At 39.1% G+C, this 20,467-nt stretch overlaps 5 protein-coding genes across 12 annotated transcripts; 4 read left to right on the forward strand and 1 right to left on the reverse strand.

The window, feature by feature from the left end:
• Window positions 1-49: 49 nt before the first annotated feature.
• On the forward strand, window positions 50-1,898 carry LOC117620566 (cystinosin homolog). Of its 3 annotated transcripts, none has more exons than XM_034350672.1 (8): window positions 50-287; window positions 373-490; window positions 578-667; window positions 797-921; window positions 1,112-1,154; window positions 1,263-1,380; window positions 1,470-1,519; window positions 1,624-1,898. In XM_034350672.1, exons 1-8 carry the CDS (start codon window positions 169-171, stop codon window positions 1,783-1,785), a joined length of 825 nt encoding a protein of 274 aa, XP_034206563.1. In that variant the 5' UTR covers window positions 50-168; the 3' UTR covers window positions 1,786-1,898. The 3 variants fall into 3 exon arrangements, with proteins under 3 accessions (XP_034206563.1, XP_034206564.1, XP_034206562.1); XM_034350673.1 differs by having other exon boundaries at window positions 445-490; XM_034350671.1 differs by having other exon boundaries at window positions 51-287; window positions 358-490.
• Window positions 1,899-2,434: 536 nt separating this feature from the next.
• LOC117620567 (cystinosin homolog) lies at window positions 2,435-5,441 on the forward strand. Its single transcript, XM_034350674.1, has 8 exons — window positions 2,435-2,674; window positions 2,815-2,947; window positions 3,513-3,602; window positions 3,730-3,854; window positions 4,334-4,376; window positions 4,635-4,752; window positions 4,842-4,891; window positions 5,019-5,441. The coding sequence occupies exons 1-8, from the start codon at window positions 2,556-2,558 to the stop codon at window positions 5,166-5,168; spliced, it is 828 nt and encodes a 275-aa protein (XP_034206565.1). The 5' UTR covers window positions 2,435-2,555; the 3' UTR covers window positions 5,169-5,441.
• Window positions 5,442-11,310: 5,869 nt separating this feature from the next.
• On the forward strand, window positions 11,311-12,065 carry LOC117620573. Its single transcript, XM_034350682.1, has one exon. The coding sequence runs from the start codon at window positions 11,350-11,352 to the stop codon at window positions 11,935-11,937; it is 588 nt and encodes a 195-aa protein (XP_034206573.1). The 5' UTR covers window positions 11,311-11,349; the 3' UTR covers window positions 11,938-12,065.
• Window positions 12,066-12,534: 469 nt separating this feature from the next.
• On the forward strand, window positions 12,535-17,780 carry LOC117620568 (protein FAR1-RELATED SEQUENCE 12-like). 3 transcript variants are annotated; one of them, XR_004584809.1, is made up of 5 exons: window positions 12,535-12,743; window positions 13,381-15,955; window positions 16,134-16,321; window positions 16,443-16,540; window positions 16,730-17,780. XR_004584809.1 is itself a non-coding variant. In XM_034350675.1 (3 exons), exon 2 carries the CDS (start codon window positions 13,385-13,387, stop codon window positions 15,914-15,916), a length of 2,532 nt encoding a protein of 843 aa, XP_034206566.1. In that variant the 5' UTR covers window positions 12,535-12,743; window positions 13,381-13,384; the 3' UTR covers window positions 15,917-15,955; window positions 16,134-17,780. The 3 variants fall into 3 exon arrangements, 1 of the variants encoding a protein (XP_034206566.1); XR_004584808.1 differs by having other exon boundaries at window positions 16,443-17,780; XM_034350675.1 differs by having other exon boundaries at window positions 16,134-17,780.
• Window positions 16,413-19,837, reverse strand: LOC117620572 (protein WVD2-like 4). Of its 4 annotated transcripts, none has more exons than XM_034350681.1 (9): window positions 19,472-19,837; window positions 18,736-19,344; window positions 18,279-18,650; window positions 18,117-18,175; window positions 17,908-17,982; window positions 17,536-17,611; window positions 17,362-17,424; window positions 17,068-17,178; window positions 16,413-16,969 (listed from the first exon to the last, which is right to left on the reverse strand). In XM_034350681.1, exons 1-9 carry the CDS (start codon window positions 19,538-19,540, stop codon window positions 16,739-16,741), a joined length of 1,665 nt encoding a protein of 554 aa, XP_034206572.1. In that variant the 5' UTR covers window positions 19,541-19,837; the 3' UTR covers window positions 16,413-16,738. The 4 variants fall into 4 exon arrangements, with proteins under 4 accessions (XP_034206572.1, XP_034206569.1, XP_034206570.1 ...); XM_034350678.1 differs by having other exon boundaries at window positions 17,536-17,638; XM_034350679.1 differs by having other exon boundaries at window positions 16,476-16,969; window positions 18,279-18,653; window positions 19,472-19,582.
• Window positions 19,838-20,467: the final 630 nt, after the last annotated feature.

The following is a 20,467-nucleotide window of genomic DNA, read 5'->3' on the forward strand; positions in this document are numbered from 1 at the left end:
TCATCACATGGGCCCACATTGCCCACCTGATACGGACGGACGTCCGAGTTACAGTTAACTGAAGAGGAAAGCAAACAGACCACCCTCTCTGTCTCTCTGTTTCTATTTGTCTGTCACCGGCTGGCCGTTAGGGTTGTTTAGAAGAGCAGAAGAAGAAGAGAGAAAATAATGGCGTCGTGGAATTCACTTCAGCTGGAAATCACATACAGAGTTATGGGATGGATGGCTTTCACATGTTGGTCCGTCGGCTTCTACCCACAAGTAATATTGAATTTCCGCCGGAAAAGGTACTCATTTATTTCCTCACCGAATTTTCCTGAACTCAATTCAACTCCAAGACTTTTAATTGATTTACAGCGTTGTGGGTTTGAGCTTCGATTTCGTGGTGCTGAATTTGACAAAGCATTCTTCCTATCTCATTTACAACGCCACCCTCTACTTCAGCTCCGCAGTTCAAAAGCAGTACTGGGAGAAATACGGCTCCGGACAGGTTTCTTCTGTTCTCAGTTTTCCCTCCCTCCTCATTCACCAAAACCCCAAAAAAAAGTTGATTGTTTTGATGTGGATGTGATTGCAGATGATCCCTGTAGCAGTAAATGATGTTGCTTTCTCAGCTCACGCTGTTTTAATTACAGCAATTATTCTGTTCCAAATTGCAATTTACGACGTTAGTGTCTCCTCATCTCATTCATACCTCTGTTTTTTCCTCTGTTTTTCCAAGCTGATTATGATTTTGGTTGTGTTTTATATGTTGGCATCTGACATTTTGGTTAATTGATGGCATTGCTTTACGCAGCGAGGAACTCAGAAGGTGTCCAAGATTGCCATCGGAATTGTCGTTGCCGTGTGGTTAGGCGCTGCAGTTTGTTTTTTCGTAGCTTTGCCAACCCATTCTTGGCTTTGGCTGATCAATATATTCAAGTAAGATCCTAATTGCCACCATTTAATTCTCCTTCATCTTTTTCAACTGTCTGTTCTATTAAGATTTAGTCGAGGGTTGATTAAGCCAGACATTGACAATGCTTTAATTTAAGATGCATTATCAAGGCGGCTCCTTGTCGATAATTATTATTCTGTGATAGCTGGATCTGTGTAAAATTCCCATTTGCAGCTCAATTCAAGTTTTCATGACAGTCGTCAAATATACTCCCCAGGTTTGCATTGACTTGAATTCACCTTAAATTGTTCATCATGTTTATATATATTTTTTTCTTTTCTTTTAAAAGTCATGAACTGAAACACAGCATGCATTCATTATATAGGCATTCATGAACTTCATGCGGAAGAGCACAGATGGATTCAGCATTGGCTTTTACTTGCTTGATTTTTCTGGAGGGGTCACAAATTATGCACAAATGGCTGTGCTTTCTATAGATCAAGGTTCATCCTCTCTTCTCTTCCCCAACCTCAACCAAACAAAATGATTGTCACAGTTTGATAACAAATATCCTTCATGTCATGCTTTTCAGATTCTTGGGTGAACTTTTTTGGAAATATGGGGAAAGTACTGCTCTCTTTGGTACGAAACGAATGATCTGATATCGACTGTTTGATTGAATTATTTTATGATCCGTTATATATATATTCATTATGGTATTTGATGGGTTATTACTACTATTTCAGATATCTATATCCTTTGACATTCTCTTCATGTGTCAACGCTTCCTGCTGTATCCTGCCAAGAAAGCACCCATCCCTCCTCCTCCTCCTCAAATCACCAGCAAGGGGAGCTTGGAGCCACTTCTCCAGTCTTCTTCATCAGCATCACCCACTCACACTGTCTGAAAATGTATAAACGACAGCTTCTCTCTCCTGCCCAAAACATGTAGATGGAAACAAGGATTATATGTTTGGAGGCGAAAACTTAAATAAATATAAAAAAACAAATTCCATCCTTTGATTTTGGCATGCATACATACAGATACAGTCAACTTTAACAAATTACACAAAAGGTAAATTTTATTTTTTTATTTTTTGTATTAAAACACGAAAGAGAATTAAATCCCAATAAATCAAACCAATAGAAAGTTAATCATAATTTGTTCATGAATAAATAATGATACGATGGTCAAAGAAATTTCTTTTTCCTTTACTTTCCCTCGTCGTCCAATCCAACAAACGAGTTTAATTTGATGGGGTCTAGGTAGGATGATGGCTTTGGCGCCTTATGCGTTAAAACAGGATCCCACCTAAAAATTGAACCTTTATCAGGATCAGGAACTCAATGAATATGGCCGTGTAATAGTCCTAATTCAAACCCCACCCCCTTTCTTCTTCCGGTTCAATCCATGTTGCGAAATTTGCCAAAACTTGGAGGAAAAAGCACCAATCGTGTCCTAGATTCAGAAGCAAGGTGTACAGCCCTAAGCCGGTCCACGTCATCACCATGGCCCACTTTGGATGGACGGGCCAATTACATCGCAAACATACAGATACAGTTGAAGCTTTAAAAGTCATTGCAAGCAAGCCCCTTTCTTCTCCCTCTTGTCTTCTCCCCTCTCTTCAAAGTTGATCAGACAAGTGGGAAATCGCAATTGCAATTTTGGAAGGGAGGAATGGCTTCGTGGAATTCGATTCCGCTGGAAATCAAATACGAAGTTCTGGGATGGGCGGCGTTCATAAGTTGGTCCATCAGCTTCTACCCACAAGTCATCTTGAATTTCCGGAGGAAAAGGTATTCATTTATGTCATCCCACAAACACTTTGGTTTTTCACACCTCGATTTTCTGCTGAATTCAATTCAAAGATTCTTTCTTTATCTAAAATAGTTTTGTTTTTTGGTGGATGGTGGTGGCCGGTGGGCGTTTGAATTAGTGTTGTGGGGTTGAACTTCGATTTCGTGGTGCTGAATTTAACAAAGCACTCCTCCTATCTCATCTACAACGCCACTCTCTACTTCAGCTCCGCCGTTCAAAAGCAGTACTTTGAGAAGTACGGCTTAGGACAGGTTTGTTTTCCCTCCCTACCAGCCTAGCCATTTCTTTTTATGATCATTTTCATTCCCAGTGGCTGTGTTCTTGGTTTCCAATAGCAAAGCTTAGATCTTCTTAAATTATTGCATATGGGTATGCTTTTTCTTGGTGGATTGGCAAATGTTTTAATAAGCTCTGCTTATATATTGATACAAGTATTAAGTTACATAAGGAATGTAATATGTAGCAGTTTTAGTTGTAACTCGATAGCAGCTGTTATTTTAGGCACTTGGAGATTTGTGACATATATGGTACACTGGATTTCAAGGCCGTAAACAACTTTATATATCAGAAAGCTAGTGTTTCAAGTGTGTTTTGTCATTTAGGTTTTTAAGCACATAATTTTTGCATGAAATATGATACGTGTAGATTGTAATCTTAATACTTTGACAACTCCAACAGCTGAAGAGGGATTATAGTTTATTAACTGTTTAATATAGTGTGTGCGTCTTAAAAGGAAGGATGTATGGAAGAGATTGAGTTGATGATTTGTTATATGTATATTTGAAAATACTCATCTTTTTTGTGCTATAATTGCAGATGATACCTGTTGCAGCAAATGATGTTGCTTTCTCTATTCATGCTGTTTTACTGACAGCAATTACCCTGTACCAAATTGCAATCTATGAAGTAAGTGTCTCGATCTTCTTTACCGAGTTTATGATTTAAAATCATGTTAATAGGTTCACTATCCTGATGTTAGTCACTTTGTCATGAAAAGTTTCATATTTGACCTTCTGCTGATGGCTTTATGCAGCGTGGAAATCAGAAGGTCTCCAAGATTTCCATTGGAATTGTTGCTGCCGTGTGGTTAGGTGCTGCAGTTTGTGTTTTCTTAGCTTTGCCAAGTCATTCTTGGCTTTGGTTGATTTCTATTTTCAAGTAAGATTCTTACCTTTTTGTTTTTGTGCATCGAATTTTGATGTACTGTCAATGACAATTATGACCAACACTTAATTTTTGCCTAAGGTTTTCTTTAAAAATCCTTAAGGTTCTGAGTGATGTTCAATTAGCTTAATATTTAGTATTTTGTATATAGTTTTCTTAAAATTTTCCCACATCAAGTTCTGTCGTTGTGGATTCTGAACTATCTTTACTTAAATAAGTTCGCGTTGACAATGAGCTCTCTAGTACCTGGCCAGAATTATGCCTTTTCACTAGGAAAATTGAAATTACTATAATGCTGATTAAGAAAGGCGGACTTCTCATCAATGCTTTAAGATGCATTTTAAAGTCAGCTACTTACATGTTGGAACTTCCATTAAGTGATTATGGTCTTGGACTGCTATTATTTTATTAAGTGACTTTTCTGTTTGTGTAAAATTCTCTTTCTAACATCAATTCATTTAATTTTGTTGCAGCTCGATTCAAGTTTTTATGACAGTCATCAAATATATTCCCCAGGTCAGTATTTAGCCCCTTTGAAATATTTTGTGTTCCTATACTGAATTGATTGCCCAAGCCATGCTATGAAAAATGGTCGCAGGCTTTATACATTGGGTATGCATTTAATGAAGAGTTGTTATCTGTTATTATAGGATGCTTAGGAAATGAAGAAAAAGAAAAGGAACTGTTACTGTTGAATGGACCTTTTTATCTGCTTAATATTTTGTCATGAAAAAGCAGTAAGCCTGTATTGATACAAAGCCTTTCTAAATATAGGCGGTCATGAACTTCCTGCGAAAGAGCACAGATGGATTCAGTATTGGCAACATTTTACTTGATTTTTCCGGAGGAGTGGCAAATTATGCACAAATGGCTGTGCAATCTATAGATCAAGGTTCATCATCACTTCCTCAACCAATGATATTTGCAGTTTCACAACATCCTTCATGCTAAATTGTGTTTCTAACTTGTGCACCTTTCCAGGTTCTTGGGTGAACTTTTATGGAAATATAGGGAAGACACTGCTGTCTTTGGTACGGACTCATTCATAGCAATGTCTTGAATTATATCAAACAATTGACACATTTTCTAGATTGTCTCAAATTGAATTGGTTATGGAGCTATATGTTGCTTATACATGGATGGGTTTTACTGTTTCAGATATCTATATTCTTTGACCTTCTATTCATGGGTCAACATTACGTGCTGTATCGTGGCAAGAGAGCAGTGATCACCCCCAAAATCATCAGCAAGGAGAGCTCGGAGCCACTAGTCAAGTCATCTGATGACCCAGTTTTGGAAAATGTATAAAGCTTTTTGGCTTGGCTCTCAAGATGTATGATAGTTATTAACTTACATCGTCGGTGTAAGAATTAGCAAACTTATTGGGTTTCTGCAGGTTATTTTACCTAAAAGCATGTTGTATCACGTTGTGTACAGGAAAAAGAAGAAGGAAAAAACATTTATTTGGAGCATTAAAAGTAGGCAACAGTGTATGAAGAACATTATGCAATTAAAGTGTATGTTTGAATACCACTTTTACTAGAGGATCCGTAAGAAATAAAAAGAGAGGTTTTTACATTTTCCAAACAGAACCTCAAACTCACTCAATTTTGGAAGATGTTGTAAGCTTTTAAGTTTGGTTGGTTTTTAACTTTTGATTATGATCGCCGGCGCCAAGTTCTGAGAAAGCCAGATGCACACAAACTCCGTCCCTCATGCAAGCGGAATGCATGGATTTCTTTTATTGGTTACTGAAAAAAAACTGAACTTTTAGACTTCTGTGAAGGGAGAAAGACTTTTATGCAACGAGGATGACATTATTTTTCTATCTCCGTCCAATAACACAATGACACATGAAAAATTATCTTACGTATCATAGCGTGATTCCCGTTGCAGAGAAATTTTTCTGCTGTGGAGGAGCCGAGCAAGTTCCAGGAAAAAAACATCAACTGAGATTTTTAATGCGAAAAAGATTCTTTATCTTGACAAGTTGTCAATCTTGAATAATTTATTGGCTTGGTCCACAAGAATTAGGACCTGCCAAACCAAAGACCGTGCTTCCCAAGTTTTCATTCCCACAAGCAACACTATATAATGAGAGAGGGCACAATCTAACACCTCCATCATTCATCCTTCTTTCAATCTTTCATTCAGCCCACAGCTCCATTTGTCAAGAATGAAGAGCGAGGGTCGCCAGCACGGGATGTTCCGGCCTTACCGGGTCCTACCAGACCCATTGAACCTGAGACCCGGAAGCCGACAGGTGAACAAGTTCGATTCACTTTCTACAGCAGGGTTATTCACCAAGGTGGCCACCAAGCCCACCAACCACTCCAAGTTCACGGGTAAGTGCGGCAAGCCCAGGTGCACCAAGTGTCACATCCACCCGGCTTCTAAGGCCAAGGACAAGACCAAAGGGAGCCACAAGCTCAAGTCATCCGACGTCATATCCAATCATCGTTTGGTCAAATTTTCCGGGTCTTCCGCCACGGGGATTTTGGATCATCTGTCTACTAGTCATTATGATAACAACGATGATGATGACGAAGAAGATGATGAAATCAATGGTTATGCAAGTGAGTGTCAGTGGAGCCTATGATAATAGAAATGATCATGATCATGATGTGATGTGATGTGAGGGTGGATTTTGATGAGGTTGAGGAAGATGGTAATTATGAAGAGATGAGTTTCTTTAATGCGGAATATGTGATTGATCCAATTGAGGAAGATGAAGGTTGGTGTTTAGTGCCACAAACGTGATTGTGGTTTGAATAACGCGGATTGAAGTCAACCTCTTTTCTTCTGCTTTGTATTTTGATGTACTTGTTGCGGACCTGTGAGTCCGTGACTAAGGAACATTGGGGGCGGGGGGGTGCTTCATTATGAGTGAGAGTTCTTTTGATCGCAATGAGGAAGGAAAGTAAGCTATGTGATTAGTTTAATGTCCGAACTCTTATATACAGAGAAACTCACTTAATCTTCTTGACTTTAGTTTGGAATTTTAACAATACTCTGTTTGTCCTCAATAAATTACAACCGATTTTCTACAAAAAATATTTGACAATATTCTCATTAGAATTTGGCCTCCAATCTAATTCAGTTTAAGCAAATCAAACTCAAATGAATAGAAAAGAATCTCAATGATATGTGCATTTCATTTCCGAACAGCACCTTAAGCTGAGTCATTTTGCAAAACCAATGAGCAACTGCCACGTCAAGAGACGGGTTGGGAAAACTAGTCCGCACTCTGTTTCCAAGTTTTCCCACCAGTCAGTCACTCTGAAACCGAATGGAGCTGAGACAAAAGCCCTGAAACTCTATAGTTCTTCCGGTTGCTCTCTGCCTGATAGACCACAATATCCGAAATATCTGGTTCGTTGAAATCCCACCGGAGCATCCAAGAGCTTTGCACCCTCAAAGCAGCAGAATTTTTCCCCGTTTCCCTTCCTCTTCTTCCCCTTTTCACTCTCTAAGGTTTGCCCTCTCTCCGTCTCTCTCTCTCTCTCTCTCTCTCTGGAGTAATGGCTTCTCTTGCATGTTTGGTGCTATACTGGTTACTTTTTTCATTGAGAATTATAATGAAAGTTTTGGTCTTTCTGATCTTCCAGCGTTCCTTGTTTCATTCCTTGCTACAATGGTGCATTGCATAATTGCATTCCTGTTTTCAATAATTGATTTTTTCCCTTCTTCTGACATTCATGTTATGGTTGAAGAACAGGGTATGCTATTTGCTATAAGGACTCTGACCCATGTGTAATTTTATCTGAGGGCTAAAGCTCTAATTTGGTCATTTCTAAGCTCACCCTTTCAATTGCCAAGTATCAATTTTTCGTCCCCTTTTCCACCCAATTGATATGGTGGAAGCTATGTGTATCAGTAAAGATAGCATGCGTAGCTCGTTGTTTTGCCCTTTTGAGTTACTTGTGTATATCAGTCGAAATAATCCTAGCTGTTATAGATATGATAATTTGATGTGCTACATAATTGTAAGTAGCTTGTTTTTATGGGATATTTATTTATTATGGTGAATGACGGCTCGTTTTTATGGGTGTTAAATTGAATTTTTCCTGACTTTTTTTGTTTTTCCTTCCTTTTACTCATCCCTCCCTAATGAAGGTGGATGGGTTGTAGTGACCCTGATATATCAAGTCATCCACAAGAAGAGAGTGACTACAATGAACTTCCAATATCATTTAGATTGGATATTGATGTGCAACGTGATTGTCGAAGCTCAAAAGATTCCTCTGCCGAAAGGAGTCCGGCAGTTATCGACCATGAACATGATTCTCCGAGAGAGTGTCAAAGTCCAAAAGGTTCCTCTTTTGAGAAGAGGCAGGTGGTTATTGATACTGAGCATGAGTATCAGAGTCCAATTCCTTCTTCTATTGACAAGAACCAGGTGGAAATTGATCGCGAGGAGTGTGAAACCCCAAAATTTTACTCTCTGAGTAAGTTTGAGATGGATGTAGATGGTGAGCAGGAGTAGCAGAGCCCAAATGTTCCCTGTGCTGATGTACCAGGAGCTGGTATGGCCATGAAAGGTGAGGAATGCATTTATGTGGTACCGCAAGTTGGGGTGGAGTTTGAGTCAGAAGACCATCAATACAATTGTTACAGTAGATATGCTGTGCTGGAAGGTTTCAGCATTCGAAAAGATTTCGTAAATAAAAGTAGGATAAATGGTATAGTTGTTTCCAGAAGGTACACTTGTCATCTTGAATTTCCGGAGGAAAAGGTATTCATTTATGTCATCCCACAAACACCTTGGTTTTTCACACCTCGATTTTCTGCTGAATTCAATTCAAAGATTCTTTCTTTATCTAAAATAGTTTTGTTTTTTGGTGGATGGTGGTGGCCAGTGGGCGTTTGAATTAGTGTTGTGGGGTTGAACTTCGATTTCGTGGTGTTGAATTTGACAAAGCACTCCCCCTATCTCATCTACAACGCCACTCTCTACTTCAGCTCCGCCGTTCAAAAGCAGTACTTTGAGAAGTACCGCTTAGGACAGGTTTATTTCCCTCCCTACCAGCCTAGCCACTTCTTTTTATGATCATTTTCATTCCCAGTGCTGTGTTCTTGGTTTCCAATAGCAAAGTTTAGATCTTTTTAAATTATTGCATATGGGTATGCTTTTTCTTGGTGGATTGGCAAATGTTTTAATGAGCTCTGCTTATATATTGATACAAGTATTAAGTTACATAAGGAATGTAATATGTAGCAGTTTTAGTTGTAACTCGATAGCGGCTGTTATTTTCGGCACTTGGAGATTTGTGACATATATGGTACACCGGATTTCAAGGCCATAAACAACTTTATATATCAGAAAGCTAGTGTTTCAAGTGTGTTTTGTCATTTAGGTTTTTAAGCACGTAATTTTTGCATGAAATATGATACGTGTAGATTGTAATCTCAATACTTTGACGCCAACTCCAACAGCTGAAGAGGGATTGTAGTTTATCAACTGTTTAATATAGTGTGTGCGTCTTAAAAGGAAGGATGTATGGAAGAGATTGAGTTGATGATTTGTTATATGTATATTTGGAAGTACTCATCTTTTTTGTGCTATAATTGCAGATGATACCTGTTGCAGCAAACGATGTTGCTTTCTCTATTCATGCTGTTTTACTGACAGCAATTACCCTGTACCAAATTGCAATCTATGAAGTAAGTGTCTCGATCTTCTTTACCGAGTTTATGATTTAAAATCATGTTAATAGGTTCACTATCCTGATGTTAGTCACTTTGTCATGAAAAGTTTCATATTTGACCTTTTGCTGATGGCTTTTTTATGCAGCGTGGAAATCAGAAGGTCCCCAAGATTTCCATTGGAATTGTTGCTGCCATGTGGTTAGGTACTGCAGTTTGTGTTTTCTTAGCTTTGCCAAGTCATTCTTGACTTTGGTTGATTTCCGTTTTCAAGTAAGATTCTGACCTTTTTGTTTTTGTGCATCGAATGATATTTGCAGTTTCATGACATCCTTCTTGCTAAATTGTGTTTCTAACTTGTGCACCTTTCCAGGTTCTTGGGTGAACTTCTATGGACATATAGGGAAGACACTGCTGTTTCTGGTATGGATTCATTCGTAGCAATGTCTTGAATTATATCAAACAATTGACACATTTTCTAGATTGTCTCAAATTGAATTGGTTATGGAGCTATATGTTGCTTATACATGGATGGGTTTTACTGTTTCAGGTATCTATATTCTTTGACCTTCTATTCATGGGTCAACATTACGTGCTGTATCGTGGCAAGAGAGCAGTGATCACCCCTAAAATCATCAGCAAGGAGAGCTTGGACCCACTCGGTCAAGTCATCTGATGCCCCAGTTTCGGAAAATGTATAAAGCTTTTGGCATGGCTCCCAAGATGAATGATAGGTATTAGCTTACATCTTCGGTTTAAGAATTAGCAAACTATTTGGGTTTGTGCAGGCTATTTTACCTAAAAGCATGTTGTATCACATTGTGTACAGGAAAGAAGAAAAAAACATTTATTTGGAGCATTAAAAGTAGACAACAGTGTAGGAAGAACATTATGCAATTAAAGTGTATGTTTGCATGCCACTTTTACTAGAGGATCCGTAAGAATAAAAAGATAGGTTTTTACATTTTCCAAACAGACCCTCAAACTCACTCAATTTTGGAAGATGTTGTAAGTTTTTAAGTTTGGTTGGTTTTTTAACTTTTGATTATGATCGCGGGCGCCAAGTTCTGAGAAAGCCTGATGCACAGAAACTCCGTCCCTCATGCAAGCGTAACACATGGATTTCTTCTATTGGTTACTAAGAAAAACTGAACTTTTAGACTTTTGTGAAGGGATAAAGACTTTCATGCAACAGGGATAGTACTATGTTGTTATACTCGACCTATAATACAAAGACACGTAAAAAAAATATATATCTCATGTGTAATTGCATTATTGACTGGAATAACAAAAAGTATTATACCCGTTACACATAAATTTTTCTGCTGTGAAGGAGCCGAGCAAGTTCCAGGAAAAAAAATAATACCAGCAGAGCAGCTGGAATTTTGGCTTATGAGTTGCAATTCCAGTAGAGCAGCGTCCCTTTGCCTTGGGGCTCACACCTTTTCTCATCAAAACTTTGTATAATTTCCATTAGCCACATGAAAAAAAAAAGAGTTCAATTCCAGGGTCAACCCTGTAACATGTAAGTGGGCATCATTATTAAGAAACAAACATGTGCATACCGTCAAGCATAAGCAATTGGCCATTGCCAAGTACTTGCTTTATAATAATAATAAATTTTAATATGAGAAAAAGATGTATTCTTTATCTTGGTGAGTTGTCAATCTTTAATGATTTATTGGCTTGGTCAACAAGAATTAGGACCTACCAAACCAAACGTGTTGCCCAAGTTTTCATTCCCACAAGCAACACTATAAAATGAGAGAGGGCACAACTCAACACCTCCATCATTCATCCTTCTTTCAATCTTTCATTCAGCCCACAGCTCCATTTGTCAACAATGAAAAGAGAGGGTCGCCAGCACGGGATGGTTCGGACTTACCGGGTCCTACCCGACTCATTGAACCCAAGACCACAAACCCGACACGTGAACAGGTTTGATTCACCTCCTACAGCCGGGTTGTTCACCAAGGTGGCCACCAAGCCTACCAACCACTCCAAGTTCACGGGCAAGTGCGGCAAGCCCGGGTGCACCGAGTGTCACATCCACCCGGCTTCTAAGGCCAAGGACAAGACCAAAGGGAACCACAAGCTCAAGTCATCCGACGTCTTATCCAATCATCGTTTGGTCACTTGGCGGGTTGTGGACAGCCGGCCCAGCTCGAATTTTTCCGGGTTTTCTGCCACGGGGATTTTGGATCATCTGTCTACTAGAGATTATGATAACGATGATGATGATGAAGAAGATCATGAAATCAATGGTTATGCAAGTAGAGCCTATGATAATAGAAATGATCATGATGTGAGGGTGGATTGTGATGAGGTAGAGGAAGATGGAAATTATGAAAAGATGGGTTTCTTTAATGTGGAATATGTGATTGATCCAATTGAGGAAGATGAAGGGTGGTGTTTAGTGCCACAAACGTGATTGTGGTTTGAATAACGCGGATTGAAGTCAACTTCTCTTTCTTCTGCTTTGTATTTTGATGTACAAGTTAATAATAATGATGATGATGATGATGATCTTATTTCTCAATATTTGACAACATTCCTTTATTGCCGCTTCCTTGTCTTGGTCTGATTTTATTTTTGATGTACTTGTTGTGGTAACCCGTGAGTCCGTGACTAAGGAATATTTAGAGTGGGGGTGCTTCATCTTTGATCGTTATGAGCAAGTAGAATAGGCTACTTGATTAGTCCAATTTCTAAGCTCTTACGTGTATAAATACTCATCTAATCTTCTTGACTTTAGTTTGAAATTTTAATTGTATTCTGTTTGTCCTCAATAAATTGCAACCAATTTTCTACAAAAAAATATTTGACAATATTCTCATTAGAATTTGGCCTCCAATCTAATTCAGTTTAAGCAAATCCAACCCAAATGAATAGAAAAGAATCTCAATGATATGTGCATTTCATTTCCGAACAGCACCTTAAGCTGAGTCATTTTGCAAAACCAATGAGCAACTGCCACGTCAAGAGGCGGGTTGAGAAAACTTGTCCGCACTCTGTTTCCAAGTTTTCCCACCAGTTAGTCACTCTGAAACCGAAAGGAGCTGAGACATAAGCCCTAAAATTCTACAGTTCTTCCGGTTGCTCTCTGCCTGATAGACCACAATATCCGAAATATCTGGTTCGTTGAAATCCCACCGGAGCATCCAAGAGCTTTGCACCCTCAAAGCAGCAGAATTTTTCCTCGTTTCCCTTCCTCTTCTTCCCTTTTCACTCTCTAAGGTTTGCCCTCTCTCTCTCTCTCACTTTCTCTCTCTGGAGTAATGGGTCCTCTTGCATGTTTGGTGCTATACTAGTTACTTTTTTCATTGAGAATTATAATAAAAGCTTTGGTCTTTCTGATCTTCCAGCGTTCCTTGTTTCATTGCTTGCTACAATGGTGCATTGCATAATTGCATTCCTGTTTTCAATAATTGAATTCTTTTTTCCTTCTGGCATTCATGTGATGGTTGAAGAACTGCGCATGCTAATTGCTGATAAGGACTCTGACCCATATGTATTCTTATCTGAGGCATAAAGCTCTAATTTGGCCATTCCTAAGCTCACACTTTCCATTGCCAAGTATCAATTTTTAGTCCCTTTTTCCACCCAATTGATTTGATATAGTGTAAGCTATGTGTATCAGTAAAGATGGCATGCGTAGCTCGTTGTTTTGCCCTATTGAGTTACTTGTGAATATCAGTCGAAATAATCCTAGCTGTTATAGATATGATAATTTGATGTGCTACATAATTGTAAGTAGCTCGTTTTTTGTGGGATATTTATTTATAATGGTGAATGATGGCTCTCGTATTAAATTGAATTTTTCCTGACTTCTTTTTAGTTTTTCCTTCCTTTTTCTCTTCCCTCCCTAATGAAGGTGGATGGGTTGTAGTGAGCCTGATATATCAAGTCATCCACAAGAAGAGAGTGACTACAATGAACTTCCAACGTCATTTAGATTGGATATTGATGTGCAACGTGATTGTCGAAGCTCAAAAGATTCCTCTGCCGAAAGGAGTCAGGCGTTTATCGACCATGAACATGACTCTCCGAGAGAGTGTCAAAGTCCAAAAGGTTCCTCTTTTAAGAAGAGGCTGGTGGTTATTGATACTGAGCAGGAGTATCAGAGTCCAGTTCCTTCTTCTATTGACAAGAACCAGGTGGAAATTGACTGCGAGGAAAGTGAAACCCCAAAATTTTACTCTGTGAGTAAGTTTGAGATGGATGTAGATGGTGAGCAGGAGTTGCAGAGCCCAAATGTTCCCTGTGCTGATGTACCAGGAGCTGGTATGGCCATGAAAGGTGAGGAATACATTTATGTGGTACCGCAAATTGGGGTGGAGTTTGAGTCAGAAGACCATGCATACAATTGTTACAGTAGATATGCTGTGCTGGAAGGTTTCAGCATTAGAAAAGATTTTGTAAATAAAAGTAGGATAAATGGTATAGTTGTTTCAAGAAGGTACACTTGTTATAGACAAGGATATCGGCCTATCCAACATAATGCCAACGTGAGGAAATCCCGGCAGGAAACAAGAACTGGTTGCTTGGCACACATGACCATTGCACGTCAACCCAATGGCAAGTTTTGTGTTACTCATTTTGAACCTAAGCACAATCATGAGTTTGTTGCCCCGTGTACAACTTATCAGTTACCATCACAGAAGAGATTGAATTTTGCTCAAGCAATTGAAGCCGACTTGGGTGATAAATCTGGAATAGATGGGGTGCCAAAACTTGGAATGGGGTTCGACTCAGAAGATCACGCATATGAGTTTTACAACACATATGCTGGACGGGTAGGTTTTAGTGTTCGGAAGGATTATGTAAATAGGAGCAAAATAAATGGTTCTGTGGTCTCTAGAAGGTTTACCTGTTTTAGAGAAGGTTTTCGGCAGAGAGACAAACGGGACATGAATGTGAAGAGACCTAGAAAGGAGACAAGAATTGGCTGTTTGGCGCAGTTGGTCATATCTCGACAACCTGATGATAGATACCGTGTCACTCACTTTGAAGAAAAACACAATCATGAGCTTGTTGCTGCTTGTAGAGTTCACATGTTGCGGTCGCAAAAGAGATTAATTGCAGCACAAGTTTTTGAAGGCGATTTAGTGGATTGTTCTAATATGCAGCCAGAAGCAGCCTCTGAGTTAATACGTAAGACAGGTAGAGACTGTGATAATAACGGTTATGATCCCATAGATTATAAAAATAAACTTCCTTTCAAATGTATGCGAGGAATGAGAGAGGGAGAATCAGCCAGACTGCAGCAATTTTTTCAGAGCAAGCAATTGAAGAACCCTTCCTTTTTTTATGCTTTGCAACCTGATGTAGATGATCAAGTAACTAATGTTTTCTGGGTTGACACCAAGATGGCGATGGACTATGGTGATTTTGGTGATGTGATCTGCTTTGATACAACTTACAGATTACAGAAAGATAGCCGACCATTCACACCTTTCATTGGGATAAATCATCATAAGCAAATGCTGATCTTTGGTGCTGCACTTTTATATGATGAAAGTGTTGAATCTTACAAGTGGCTCTTCCAAACTTTCCTAGAGGCCATGTCGGGAAAGAAGCCAAAAACTATACTCACAGATCAAGATGCACTGATGGCTGAAGCAATTGATAAGGTATTTCCCGAAACAATGCATCGAATTTGTGTTTGGCATGTGTACCAAAATGCACTTAAACAACTGAGCTACATGTTTGCGGGCTCTGGTTCTTTTATCAATGATTTAAGCAGTTGTCTTTTTTATCATGAGGATGAGGAGGATTTCATTAATGCATGGAAGGTATTGTTGGATGTATACGGTCTTTGGGAAAATGAGTGGTTGCATGAGATGTTTGAATATAGAGAGAAATGGTCCACAGCTTATGGAAGGCATATTTTTTGTGCTGACATAAAAGCTGTACTGCTACATGAAAGTTTTACTGAAAACCTGAGAAAGTATTTAAAGTCAGACTCGGATGTGCTTCTGCTGTGCAAGCATCTTGGAAAGGTCATAAATGATTGGCACTACAAAGAACTAGAGGGTAACTACAACATGCACCACCATCTGCCAGAACTTATGGGTGATGTGATTCTTTTGAAGCATGCGAGGAATATGTACACACCAATGATATTTGAATTGTTCCAGCAAGAGTATGAAACATGCCTAAATATCATTGTGAATCAATGCACTCAGACTGGGCCGTTGTTTGGGTACAAAGTTAGCATATATGGGCAACCACGAGAGTACTTGGTTACTTTTGATTCATCTACAGAAACAGTTGCCTGTAATTGTATGAAATTTGAGTTTATGGGAGTTTTGTGCAGCCATGCCTTGAAAGTACTCGACTATAGGAATATAAAGATTCTCCCTTCCAAATACATTCTGAAGAGGTGGAGTAAAGATGCTAGGGTCTGAAATTATGGACGGAAGCCTTTTGGGGCACTGCATAAGAAGGTAATAAAGAGAAATTTCTGATCACTGATTGAACAAAATTGTAACGAAGACTCTTTGATTTCATGTAATTGCTGCAAAATATTTCCTAAATACCGTCCATTTTGTATTTCAAGGGTTGGAAGAATGTTAAACCCCTAAAAGAGAGAATCTTACTTCTTTTTCTTTTCTTTTATTTCAGACATCTCCATTGCTGCTTCTATAGAAGAAAATCATTTTCAATATGCCTCAAATTATCATTAGGCAGATATTGACTGAAAAAGAAGATGCACAGTGCTTAAGATCCGTTATGAACCATCTTGAAAGACTGTCGTGTAACTTTTTTATGGCAGCTGACCACAGTATATTGTACCATCATCCCGAGGCTAGGTTGGTTTCTCTTGTCATAGATTTCTATATGTCCTGAAATGAAGACCCATCATCTGTTACATATTATCTCGGCTATAATTTGAATCCTTGCTTAACAGATTTTTGTTTCTTTACTACTTAGGGGTACACTCAAATAATGAGATGCTGAAACCTATTTCCAAATGGAAATTCCACAGCCTTCCACAACTTCTACACTTCGTAGAACAATTCTTGGTACAGGTAAAAATGGAAAGACCGTACAATTTTTTGTCCACTAACCAACTACACTCTTCATACATTTGCTCAAAATCTATATGCATATATGTCTCCGGCAAATTAATTTTGGTATGCGGTGCGATCAAACCTAACTAAAATTTGCTAGAAGCTTTCAGCAGGACTGATATATCTCAATAAATTCTGCTCCAACAGAAACTTGGGTTATCCCAGCTGAATGTTTGGAGATGTATTCTCACGAGTAGTCTTTAAGGATCGTGAAATGAGAGAACAAGTTGGGGTTCGCTTATTCTTTCCCTGAACATTCTTGGTGCCACTGCTCTTGATTGGAGCTCCTCTAGGAGATAGAGACGTTGATTGCTCAACTACGCTTGGAGTTGGAGTGGTAGTGGACTTTTTCCCTAGCTTCTGTGGCAGAGGATGAGCCACTGGAACCTGTTGGAAGAAATCAAGGATAATAATAAATGATTAAACACTGAGTTAACATATTATGGTTATCGCAGAAGCATAGCTGCACAGCTCGACAAACATACCTTGTCTATCTCACTCTTTTGTGCTTTTCTTTCTTTATAGAAATCAGGAAGTGGCCTGGCCTTGAAGCAAAGGGTTTGGCGAAATTTTCCAATCTCTATTCCTTCTTTCTCCTGCATAAACCATAGAGATTCATGTATTGAGCCAAGTTGTGGTGACCAAAATTAGTTTGATAAAGGTAGTGTGCATGGCTGTTTTCTGCCTAGGTCCATTAAGCTGCTTTCTTTTTTTCGTATCTTGGTTTGTACAAACAAAAATGGCAAAGGATTGAAGAAGCTTCGTAAGGAGAGAACAACCTTGAGTTTTCTTTGTACCTGCACCTTTTGTGCCTCATTAGCATTGAACTTTTCTTCAAGCTTCTGAAAACATGAGGTCCATAAGTACTTCAACCACATATACAACTATCTCATGAAACAGATTTGATCACAATTTAGGAACATGTATATAGAAGAGAAAAGGCAAACCCTTGCCTTCTTTCTACTTGCAGCTCTTTCCTCAGTTCTTAAGTTGAAAGGGGCAGATGAAAATGGGGACCGCGCCTTGTTTCTGCAGGCACTCAAAAACTTTGAACAACTGGCCAAATTGGGAAAGAAAAAGAAAAAGAAGACATAAGAGCTCAAAGTCCCTTTTAGAGAAATGGCGCTAGGTGGGACCCATAGTAAATCCATTAATTCAGATGTTTAATATTTGAGAATTCAAGTTGAGTTGCTCTGCATATTCTTCTGGAGTTATGATTGTGATTTTTATCAGTAATGTTTTAAATATGTGCTGGCTAAATTGTGAGCCTTTCATGATGCTACATGTGATTAAACAGGAAAAATGTCAAAAGATGAGGCAAATACTCTGTACGGAGTGAGCGCCATCTAGACACAGGTGTTTTGGTTCCACTTGCTGAGGGATCAGGTGGTGTTTTTGCCCTGTGATTCATAAAATACACGAGCAGAAACAGAATCAGTCAAGATTCATTTATCGAGTAATGAAAAAATAGAAATAAGAATAAAGGTTGAAACTTCTTAGAAGATTGCTTGCTCTGTTTTATATGATCAGGTACCTTCTCTTTTCGGAACATGGGGTTTTTGTACAACGCTTGTGCACCTCATTCTTAGATACCTGCAGTTCCAAAGATAAACTCTTTAGCAGTAAGCACTGTTGGAAAAACTGCAAATCTTTGGAGATACTTTTAGAAAAAATTCAAAGAAATTGGGAGGCACACCGTAGTTGGAGTTCTTAGAGGAGTCATGCAATCTTTTGATGTCTTGGAAGAACTAGCACCAACTCTTGAATTTTCAATCTTCCTGATGACTGTTGAAGTCAATCTGGAAAGTTCCCTGATGGGTGTGAAACTGACTGACTTGTGAAGTGATTTGGGAGTTGATCTTTTCTTGTCCTCCAATTCTGTTGCCGGCTTCTTTCGCAATGGGGTGAGAATATCATCCTTTCTCGAACAACTAGAAACTATGGTTTTGGCTGGAGAAGATGGGACCTTGGGTGCTTTATGATACGCTAATGATGATTTCGAGGAAGTAAAGAGTCTTGTTTTCTTCCTTTTTATGGGTGTCGAAGCTTCTTGATTTGAGCTGTAGCTCTGCTAAAACAACAAAAAGTGCAGGTCGATTAAGTCCACGGGTGTGAACAGGATAGAAACTATGGTTATAATTCAATGTTGTTACCTTTAACAGAGGTTTTTCACTCTGGCGTGTGCCACTGAGCTCCATGCCTTTTACCTCCTTGTCGTTAACAGCATTGTGCATTTGGCTTGAAAGTTCAGGCTCTGCAGAATTCTCCGCCAAAACTTGGGGTTCATGAGTTGCAGGGATATCAGCAACTTGCACCCTGCTGCTTGCAAGTTTGTCCATTTCAGTGTCTGAATTGTACCCATTGGTATTACCAGTGAAAGCTTCTTCTTTTTTAGTTGGCTCTTCGACCACCTTTTCCTCTTCCTTTTCTACTTGTTTATTGACGACCACTTCAGAGGTTGGAACCACGGTCTTCAGATCTTGGCTTTCAGATTTGGGTTCCGGGGCATTGTCTGATGCTACAGCAGCAGCAGCATTAGCATTTGCTTGTTCAAGCAAGGCTGCAGCCCTTTGAGCAGCAACTTTCTTGTAATGTGCTTCAAAGAAAGCCTTTTTCTGTGCAACAGAGCCGGGGCGGGAGTATCTCTCTGCCTCTTCTACATAGCGGTTGTGAGAGAATGTGGACCATCTTTCCCAAGCTAACGACTCTGACGTGAACCTCCCAAATGATATTGAATGCCCAAGTGCATGAATTGGGTTCCCCTGTAACAGAAATTCGAAACCCAGATTTTAGAAACTACCCAGCAAGTGAAAAGTGAAGAAGAAAACATAGAATTTGTCCTTACAAATTACAGGAAACGCAAAACAGAGACAAATATCAAGAACTAACCTCATGTGCTTCATTGGGAATGCCTGAAACATAGGAGAATGGTTGCATGAGGCACGTCGATTCTCCCATGGTTGTGGTTAATTTGATGTCGTGAGACCTACGAAAAATCCAAACTTGAAAACCCTTTATCCTCTGGTTTATGAATCAATTATCGATTTTATGATTACATCGTTATGGTGGTCGTCGTCCTCGTTGATTTCGAATTTGAAATTCAAAACGAAAAGTGTCGTGGAAAAGTTGGCCTGCTGCTGGCCCCCCCCGCAGGCCGCATTTAGAAACTAGAGATAGAGATGAGACTTCGGAGTGCAAAAGCCGAGTGACAAGTGGGGTCTCCTTAAAAAACGCCAATAACCATCTCCCGGACTTGGGACTTCGGCTCCAAATTTTAAAATCAAAATCCAATGCCTTTTCAGCCCTGTTTTTTTTCGTAGGGCCCACGTGAGGAAACCAACGGTCTTCCTCCAACGTTCAAATTTTTGGCCAATTTGAATTTGGAGTGTCCTCCCCTCTCTCTCCTGTAGCCTGTAGGTGTAGAGTCAGAATCTAGCAGCAGTACCAGTCGATCTTGCTCTTGTGGCTTGGCTACCTATGAAGTTGTTGATAATTGGGATGCTAAACAAAGGGTAGGTTGGCATTAATTTTTTATTTTTTGAGTATAAATAATAGTTTAAATTACTTTAAAAAAAGGAAAATTCGAACATAAATACAAGTAAATAGACTCACTATCCTAACCAACTAGCCTAACACATATTACACCTTGACAATTTACAAGGAATATGCCATTGAATTGAATGCGGGGATAGAGAACCCGCATTTTTACAACATTACCAGTACAAGTAATACACATTAAATATAATTTTTTATTAGATGGTTGGCAAAATTGAAGAAATAAAACAGGTGCCCAACCAAGATTGTGGGTGGGTTTTGGATTGCATGGCCCTTAGAATTGGAATATTCCCCAGCCCACAAGCGATAAAGATGAAGGTTGACTTGGAT

This window comes from Prunus dulcis, chromosome 3 (assembly GCF_902201215.1).
Source record: "Prunus dulcis chromosome 3, ALMONDv2, whole genome shotgun sequence".
Taxonomy (NCBI): Eukaryota; Viridiplantae; Streptophyta; class Magnoliopsida; order Rosales; family Rosaceae; genus Prunus; species Prunus dulcis.

Coding starts and splice junctions, on each gene's coding strand:
- LOC117620566 (XM_034350671.1), top strand. CDS start 169: ATGGCGTCGTGGAATTCACTTCAGCTGGAAATCACATACAGAGTTATG. Junction 491..577: donor AGAAATACGGCTCCGGACAG/GTTTCTTCTGTT, acceptor ATGTGATTGCAG/ATGATCCCTGTAGCAGTAAA. Junction 1,155..1,262: donor TCGTCAAATATACTCCCCAG/GTTTGCATTGAC, acceptor TTCATTATATAG/GCATTCATGAACTTCATGCG.
- LOC117620567 (XM_034350674.1), top strand. CDS start 2,556: ATGGCTTCGTGGAATTCGATTCCGCTGGAAATCAAATACGAAGTTCTG. Junction 2,675..2,814: donor TTGAATTTCCGGAGGAAAAG/GTATTCATTTAT, acceptor CGTTTGAATTAG/TGTTGTGGGGTTGAACTTCG. Junction 3,855..4,333: donor TGGTTGATTTCTATTTTCAA/GTAAGATTCTTA, acceptor ATTTTGTTGCAG/CTCGATTCAAGTTTTTATGA.
- LOC117620568 (XM_034350675.1), top strand. CDS start 13,385: ATGGGTTGTAGTGAGCCTGATATATCAAGTCATCCACAAGAAGAGAGT.
- LOC117620573 (XM_034350682.1), top strand. CDS start 11,350: ATGAAAAGAGAGGGTCGCCAGCACGGGATGGTTCGGACTTACCGGGTC.
- LOC117620572 (XM_034350677.1), bottom strand. CDS start 19,540: ATGGGAGAATCGACGTGCCTCATGCAACCATTCTCCTATGTTTCAGGC. Junction 19,345..19,471: donor TTCCCAATGAAGCACATGAG/GTTAGTTCTTGA, acceptor TTTCTGTTACAG/GGGAACCCAATTCATGCACT. Junction 17,179..17,361: donor AGGTACAAAGAAAACTCAAG/GTTGTTCTCTCC, acceptor TGGTTTATGCAG/GAGAAAGAAGGAATAGAGAT.